At 35.0% G+C, this 9158-nt stretch overlaps 1 protein-coding gene across 1 annotated transcript; it reads left to right on the forward strand.

Annotated features, from left to right (window-relative positions):
- The first annotated feature begins 309 nt into the window (after nt 1–309).
- LOC111410142 (probable LRR receptor-like serine/threonine-protein kinase At4g37250) lies at nt 310–4066 on the forward strand. The gene is made up of 2 exons (XM_023040361.1): nt 310–2546; nt 3144–4066. Exons 1-2 carry the CDS (start codon nt 857–859, stop codon nt 3809–3811), a joined length of 2358 nt encoding a protein of 785 aa, XP_022896129.1. The 5' UTR covers nt 310–856; the 3' UTR covers nt 3812–4066.
- Nucleotides 4067–9158: the final 5092 nt, after the last annotated feature.

Genomic DNA, 9158 nt, shown 5'->3' on the forward strand with positions numbered 1-9158 from the left:
AGCTTAATCGCGTTGAGTACGCTAAAATATGAATACCATCACAAGTGTTGGACAGTCTCGTCTTAAAGTATGAACTATTAGACTATGATGCACTCAAATCCTACTTCACTTGCAACTGGGACTTATTTTTCCATCAAAAGCCCAATTATACATAATTTTCATATGATGTCGAAACTTGACTCGAAACTTTTTTATGCTTGTACCTTGTTGCACAGTATCGTCTAAAACCGACTGTTCAAGATTCATGACAGTGTCTGTTCTTTTCGCTCTTCAGTAAATTTGAAAGATGTACAGGTGGTATGGGAAAGATTGAAAAAAGTCGGTAGAAGGTGGACTTTAGCTACTCCACAACTGTGTGCTGGGGTCCAACTCATTCTATGTGTCTTGTAGCAAAAATGCATAAAAATTAAAGATTCCTCTCTGCTTTTTCTTCCTAAATCATCGCAAGAAAGAATTCAATTTTACAAAGCTTTAACAAAGTAGTGACAGCAAGAAGTACAATACCAGCCATTCACTGCATTTTCCCATGCTCAATTAAACTCCAGTATATTTCAATATCTAGTTATCCCATTTGTTCTTCGCTTATTTTCTTGTCCCAATAAATTTGGGTTCAGCTCTACGAATTGTTTTCCGTCATTTAGTTCAGTTCATTATTAGATATTCGGGAATATCTAAAGCAACGGCATCCCTGTATTCTTACCAACTTCTCTTTATTCTCTTCGGTTCTTAAGTCCTATCTTTTTCTGGTTACCAAAACAACGTATTTGTAGTTGGTTACCTTCTTTCCCTTCTTCGACCTTGTCAAATAGGGGTCTCTGCAGTATGCAGTGCTGAGGTGTTTTCAGTTATTGAAACAATGAGCTGCAGAACCAGAAGTAATAATCATCTTTTTTTCAGTTCATTTTCACCTTTTTTTCTGTTCCTTTTGGTTCCTGCACTTGGCCTCAACTTAGATGGAACTCTTTTGCTTTCTTTCAAGTACTCTATTCTCAGTGACCCTTTATCAGTTCTTGATAATTGGGACTACAATGATGTTACACCATGTTTCTGGACTGGTGTAACTTGTGCTCAAGTTAAAACCTCGACAGGTGCCCCAAACATGTTTCGAGTCATTAGCCTAGTCCTTCCAAACTCCAAACTCCTTGGAACAATCCCAGAAGATTTAGGCTTCATTGAACATCTCCGGTCCCTTGATCTTTCCAACAATTTCTTGAATGGAACTCTCCCAAGTTCACTTTTCAATGCTTCAGAACTTCAGGTTCTTTCTCTGTCCAAAAATTCAATTTCTGGTGGACTACAAGAATTCACTGGAGGAAAAAACATTCTCAAGGTTCTTAATCTCTCTGAAAATGCATTGGCCGGAAATATTCCGAAGAGTTTACCTTCTTTAAAGAATCTGACAGTGGTTTCTTTGAGAAGTAATTATTTTTCAGGCCTGATTCCAGGTGGAGTTCAGCATATTGAAGTCCTGGATTTGTCTTCCAATTTGTTTAATGGATCATTGCCTGTTGAATTTGGTGGGGGGAGTTTGAGATACTTGAATCTTTCTTTCAACAAGCTTTCTGGATTAGTACCATCAGACTTCGCGAACAAAATCCCGGCAAACGCGAAAATTGATCTTTCGTTCAATAACCTGACGGGCGAAATCCCAGAATCAATGGCTTTATTTAACCAGAAAACTGATTCTTATGCAGGAAATATAGATCTCTGTGGGAAACCACTCAAAAAGCTTTGTACAATTCCATCAACGCTGTCGAATCCACCCAATGTTTCGACAAATACTTCTCCTCCTGCTATTGCGGTCATACCAAAAACTATCGGCTCGACCCCTCTGCCAAATTCTCCCGGAACAACTTCAAGTGCTGCTCAAGATCCACCACAACACAGGTTAAAACCTGGAGCAATAGCAGGCATTGCGGTTGGGGACCTGGCCGGTGTTGGACTTCTTGCAATCGTATTCCTTTATGTATATCAATTGAAGAAGACGAAAAAGGCAGATTCTGCAGACAAAGAGACTCCAGTAGTTGGTGTACATCAGTTCAAGAAAGATTCAGAACCACCAATCGAGAAAGAAGCACGAAATGTTTCCACTTGGTCATGCCTAAGTATCGCGAATGGTGAAGAAACATCAGAAGCCACAGGATCAGACAGTGATGACTATAATAACAGCCATGCCATTGATGATAAAGTAGATAATGCAAATCAACAGATTGAGAAAAGCAAGAACCAAAGGTCCCTTGTGATGGTTGATGGGGAAACCCAACTTGAACTCGAGACATTATTAAAGGCTTCGGCTTATATTCTAGGATCTAGTGGAGCTAGTATAGTATACAAAGCAGTGCTTCAAGACGGAACATCATTTGCTGTTAGGAGAATTGGAGAAAGTGGAATCGAAAATCTTAAGGAATTCGAGAATCAAGTTAAGGTCATCGCGAAGTTACGGCATCCCAATTTAGTTCCTGTCAGAGGGTTCTACTGGGGAGATGATGAAAAGCTAGTAATCTATGACTATGTCTCCAATGGAAGCTTGGCCAATGTTGGTTTCAGTAAGTTCTTGATTTTCCTTGAAATCTACCCACTTTCGGAATTTTTATGATCTATTTCATATTGCTAGATTTTCATAATATTGTGTATGCATTTCAAAACCAGGGGTAGCTCAAATTTAAGCCAGTATTTTCTCTCAATTTTTGTTCACTTTTTTATAATTGCTTTGTGGTATTGACATCAATTTTTCAGAAGTCGCAAAATATTATTCTGAGTATGTAGTACCATATCTTTCATGCCAAGTTTGGTTGATTTTGTTCCTGATTTTTCCAATAAATTTGGGAACATGAGTAGTAATTTTAATTATTTCCATATACAATTAGTGATTTATAAAATTGAGAGCACTCCTGTGGTACATATGTTGTTCCCAATGGTTCTCCATATGAGGGAAATAACTCTGAAAATTCCTGTCCATGAAAACACAGAATAAGACAAAGACATGTGAAACATTAGCTCATAGTTCTGTCTACAGTACATAGTCACAGGCTTAACTGCAGTCAACAGTATTAAGGATGAAAAGAAACTAAAATTCCACGTCGAGTACTTGCCAAACATGTATTTAATCAAGTTGTTAATTAAAGGGCATCTTTTCTTTTCAGGAAAAGCCGGTTCATCTCCATATCATTTGCCTTTCGAAGTCCGGCTTAAGATTGCTAAAGGAGTTGCCAAGGGACTGAGCTACATCCATGAAAAGAAACATGTACATGGCAACATCAAGCCTAACAACATTCTGTTGACAGCAGAAATGGAGCCTGTGATCAGTGATTTAGGACTCCACTGGCTTATATATGGAAAGCACAGACAAAAATCAGACAGTTCTGCTAGGCATTTTGGTAGCAACAGATCAACATCTTCACACGATAATGTACACGATCATCAGTCGGTTAGTGGCAGCCCCTACATTGCGCCGGTAGGCTTTGTTGGGTGCACGTCCCCATATCATGCACCGGAGCCGCTAAAAAATCTCAAGCCTAATCCCAAGTGGGATGTCTATTCCTTCGGAATTTTGTTGCTTGAGCTTATAACAGGCAAAGTATTTTCGGACAGGGAATTGAGACAATGGACCACTGATTTGGTTGTCCACGATCCCAACCGGGTTCTAAGGATGGCTGACATGGCAATAAGGGGTGATGTGGCAATCCGAGAGGAAGCCACGTTATCGTGGTTTAAGCTTGGGTTCTCTTGTGCTTCATTGATTCCACAGAAAAGACCTTCCATGAGGGATGCATTACATTCCCTCGAGAAAATCCCATTTTCTTCACACTAAATGATGATGTTGGAAGCAAAAGGATAAAGTTGGATAAAGCCATAAAGGCAAACACTTTGTTCTTTTTTGACTAGGAATATCTGGTGCACGATGAAGGGATTGGATCTTGTTAATAATTGATGAAAAGTTTTAAGTTTTATCGATTAATCAGATTGCTAGTACTATTTATGATGCTTTCTTGGGATGATCTTTTCTTTGTCATTAAGCAATTACACACAATTATTGAACTTTTTGCATGCCACAGAGGCTGATTAATACCTGTCATTAAAAGAATAGAAAGCTGATTAATTGATGGTAAGTGGAGCATGTGAACTTTCTTGTGTTTGTTTTCTAGTTGATCTTAATACAAAGGATTAAATTAATTGTATACACTTGGTGTATATTAAATTTGATTAGTGTTGTCAAAATCTATGCCGCTGATTATTTAATGTGTTGTGAAGATCAATGTGTAAAATAATTCCATCTCACAAGAACGTTAAATAATATTTAATGTACATGTAGCTTGATTGTAATACAAATCCACTAGTACCTACCATCACCTGTCCATCATCTACTGTCACTGATAAAGTGAAGATACATACACATAGAGTGAATTACTCAAATGGTCATTGAACTTTGTAAGAGGTTTCTACGGGGTCACTGAACTTTAAAAATTATCCAATTCATCACTGAACTTTGTACAAGGTTTCCACGGGGTCACTGAACTTTAAAAATCACCTCATTCATCACTGAACTTTGCAAAAAGTTTCCACGAGGTCATTGAACTTTACAAAATGTTTCTACAGGGTCACTGAACTTTAAAAATCACCTCATTCATCACTGAACTTTGCAAAAGGTTTCCACGGAGTCATTTAACTTTATAAAATGTTTGGAAAACCTTTTGCAAAGTTCAATGATGAATTGGGTGACTTTTAAAGTTCAGTGACCCCGTGGAAATATTTTGCAAAGTTCAGTGATGAATTGAATGATTTTTAAAATTTAGACCCCCCGTAGAAACTTTTTACAAAGTTTAGTGATCATTTGGGTAATTCACTCTGTATAAGAACCTATATATTTATGATAGTTTACCCTCGAAAGAGATATATTTAGATTTTTCGCTAAAATAAAGAAATTGACAATAAAGATCTTTTGATTCATTGATCCTCAAAAAACAAAATAAGCAAAATTCCATCGTTGAGTGGCAAATAGAAAATTTATCGAAAGTTACAAGGGCCCCACAGTTTGAGGTTCACATGACGTGCTTTTAGCTTAGTAGTAGAGTGAGTTGTCTTTGAAAATGTTCGAATGTGATCAATCGTGCACTTCTCTATTTTTTTGTCTTTAATATGCCAAAAAAGGGTCAACACAGACACCTTAAGTCCTTTATAGTAAAAGAAATGGTTAACTCGAACTCATTTTGAACAATCCCTTACGAAGAAATGAATACATAATGCTCCTTTTTGGTAGGGATTGAAATCAGATTTTTTGTAAATTGGTGAGGAGTAAAATCATTTTTTTTTGTGAACACATTCTTATATAGACGCCTTGATACACGGAATATGATCTGGGACATGATGGGAGTTTGCGTGTCTCGGTAGGAAAGAGATCTTTGATGAAAGTTGATAAAATGTTCGATGGGAAAGTTGTGGGTCCTATTAATGGCATATTTAGCAGTGATTATAAGAATTAATTTTTTGACCGTTAGAGAGAAAAGTGAATCTCATCTGTGAGTGAAGAAGTAAAAAATGACGGTTAACTATTGAAAGTAACGCTCAAAATTTTGATTTTTTGGGATGAAAAATTAGAACCAAACGGGGGCTAAATATGTAATTAAAATTAATTATTGACTTGGACTAAAATTAAAATTTTAATTTCTACCAAATAAGAGCAATACGTTCTTATAGTAAAGAAAATGTGCCTCTCTAAACCTAAACTACGTGGCTATGTCCTAACTATTGTTGGAAAATGAGTTATGAAACTTTCAATAGAATCTTAAAATTTCAGATTTCATTTTTTAATTTCAAGTTTTAAGTTTTTTCTTTTTTTTTTTTAAAACAAAAGATTAAAACCCATTATTATATTGTAACCTAATTTGAATGAGATGGTTGAATTTTTTTTACCATAAAAGTGGCGGATTTCACGTTCTTTGACATACAACAAATCAAACACAAAAAATACTCTCTAGTCTTTTCATACTACTTTCTAGTCATTTCATCTTCTTGTATAAACTTTGACAATTGATAATGGCTTGTTCTTTCTCTCCTTGTGGTCGTGCTCATAGAAGGAGAATCGGTTGTGAGCTATAAATGTTTTATCTTGGAACCGTGTAGTGCCGAAAGTACTCACATGAAGGGAAGGCCACACGACTTTAGGATAGCGGTTATCGCTACTCTTTTAGACAAGCTTTCCTAACTCTATTCTCATATTTATTTTATTTGATTCATGCTTATAATTGATAGTTCATTGCACAAATTACGTTAATTTTACAACAATCTAAAGTCATGTGTGTGGTTTGTATGATAATAACACTTGATAGTTGCTAACATACTTATTGTTATTATACTTCAATTTTTTGATTCTATTAAATTTTAGGACCTTTTGTAACCTTCATTTTGAAACAACTATATAAATTTTCATTTTTGAAGCTCATAGAAATTTATTGATTAAGTATTGCACTCTTCAAAATTGCTTCAATATTTTTAATTTTAAGCACTTATTTCATTTTGATAACTTAGTGGAAAGTTTTAAAACTTATATTATTTACTTGATTGATTGACTTGAACATATAATTAATTGTGACTATGTCATTTTAAACTTCAATATTCATTTAATTTGTTATATTGTTACTTGAAATATTTGAATTAACATTGTTTTGAATATTGGACTTAGTTGAAAATTTTTTATTATTGGTGTTATATATATATATATATATATATAAGTAGAAATAGAAATTGAAGACAGAATAATATATCCTAAAGAATTAGAAATGAATTTATCTCCTACAGAACTTTTAAAATTAGATATATATATATATATATATATAATTTTAAAAGATGGAAAAAAACAAATGGAATATTGGTTGACCGTTTTAAGGTTAATTTCTGCTATAAAAGAAAATAATTAAGGTAGAGAATCTATATCTTGGTATAACTCAGAAAAGATTGAATTCCATTGTTATAATCGAATTTTAAGTACTCTTTCTGATAGACTTTATAATATTTATCAAAATATCAAGAGTGCTAAAGAGCTTTGGAAAATATTAAAGGAAGAGTATGGAATTGATGACGCTGGAGTCGGTAGATTTAACACGTCAACCTTTAACAAATATGTTATGGTGGATGAAAAATTTATAAACAAACAAATTCATCAATTTCAAGATTACTACAACACGTAGAAGAAAAAAGAGTCAAGTTTTAGGACTATAAGGTTTCATGCCTTATCGATAAACTTCCGCCTTCTTGGTCGGACTTTGCTAAAAGCCTTAGACATAAGCAAGGGATTTTAACATTGAACCAAGTATTCAATTCCCTGATAATAGAAGAACATCATAGAAATAGTATCAACAAAGTTGATGAATCACATGCCAAGGCAAACTTGATAGAAAATTCAAAAATCCCTACTAGCTCCTCAAAGTAATTTAAGACTCGAGGTAATAAGTTTAAGAAAAACTTTCATCATTACAGGAAAAAATTCCAACCTAAGAATAACTACACTAAGAATAACAAAGGAAAAGAGAAGAATGAACAAGAACCATGTTATGTATGTGGAAGAACCAACCATATTGCTCGAGATTGCTACTACAAAAAGACTAAGGAGTACAAGCTTAAAAACAAATTTCAAAAGGATCAAGTAAACATGTTGAAAGATGGTGGACATTCCATTAGGTGTGAATCATCAACATCTTTAGTTAATTTTACTTATAATATTAATGAATGGTGGCTAGATTCTGGAGCAAATGTTCATGTTTGTTTTGATAAGTGATATGATCCAAGAGTCGAGCCCGACGAAGGCAAGTGAGAGACGAGACCCGTTGATAGTCGATGACGGACCAATGACGCGATCAAGGGGAAAGCAAGTGAAACAAGCGATGGGATTGCTCATTCAAGAAACCATTGATGGAGACATGTTCGAGACTCAAAATGGAGCAACTTTCATATTCGGGTCGAAGGTCGAATCAACTTGGATCAATGTGTTATCAAAATTGGGTATCATCAAATTCGCACACGGGAGGGTGATGAGTGGAAAACGGCGTTTAAGACTAAGTATGGATTGTATGAATGGTTAGTTATGTCGTTTGGACTCACTAATGCACCGAGCATTTTTATGCGTTTAATGAACCATGTTTTGCGTGCTTTTATTGGGAAATTTGTTGTAGTTTATTTTGATAACATCTTAATCTATAGCAAAAACCTAGATGAGCATTTAGAACATTTAAATTGTGTGCTTGTTGTGTTGCGAAAGGAACAATTGTATGCTAATTTCAAAAAGTACACATTCTGCATGGATAGAGTTGTTTTCCTAGGATTTGTGGTTAGTGCTAACGGGGTAGAAGTCGATGAAGAAAAGATAAAAGCTATAAAAAAATGGCCAACACCTAAGACTATAACTGAAGTTAGGAGTTTTCATGGATTGACTAGTTTTTATAATCGATTTGTAAGAGATTTTAGCACCATCACCACACCGTTGACTGAAATAGTAAAGAAGAGTGTAGGTTTCCATTGGGAAGAATCTCAAGAAATTGCATTTAACACAATTAAGGATAAGCTATGTAAAGCACCTGTTTTAGCATTACCAAATTTTGATAAAACATTTGAAGTTGAGTGTGACGCATCAGGAATAGGTATAGGAGCAGTGTTAATGCAGGAAAGGAGACCTATTGCTTACTTTAGCGAAAAGTTGAGTGGGGCAGCATTGAATTATCCAACATATGACAAAGAGCTATATTCACTTGTTCGAGCATTGGAGACTTGGCAGCACTACTTATGGCCAAAAGAATTCATGATACACACCAATCATGAATCTTTAAAGCATTTGCGAGGTCAAGGTAAGTTGAACAAAAGACATGCGAGATGGGTGGAGTTTATTGAGACATTTTCCTACGTCATCAAGTACAAACAAGGTAATGAAAATATAGTTGCTGATGCATTGTCTCGAAGGTACGTGCTTTTAAATTCATTAAGTACTAAATTACTTAGTTTCGAGCATATTAAGGGCATGTATGAATCTGATTGTGATTTTTCTAGTATTTATGCTTCATGTGACAAAGGTGCATTTGATAAATTCCATAGGCATGAAGGATATTTGTTTAGGGAAGATAAGTTGTGAATTCCTAATTGTTCTTTACGTGAATTATTGGTGAGGGAAGCAC

Source organism: Olea europaea, chromosome 15 (genome assembly GCF_002742605.1).
Source record: "Olea europaea var. sylvestris chromosome 15, O_europaea_v1, whole genome shotgun sequence".
Lineage (NCBI taxonomy): Eukaryota > Viridiplantae > Streptophyta > Magnoliopsida > Lamiales > Oleaceae > Olea > Olea europaea.

Bases quoted from the DNA above. Each gene is read 5' to 3' on its own strand.
- LOC111410142 (XM_023040361.1), top strand. From the start codon at position 857: ATGAGCTGCAGAACCAGAAGTAATAATCATCTTTTTTTCAGTTCATTT. The intron at 2,547-3,143 runs GTAAGTTCTTGA...TTTTCTTTTCAG, and splicing joins CTTGGCCAATGTTGGTTTCA to GAAAAGCCGGTTCATCTCCA.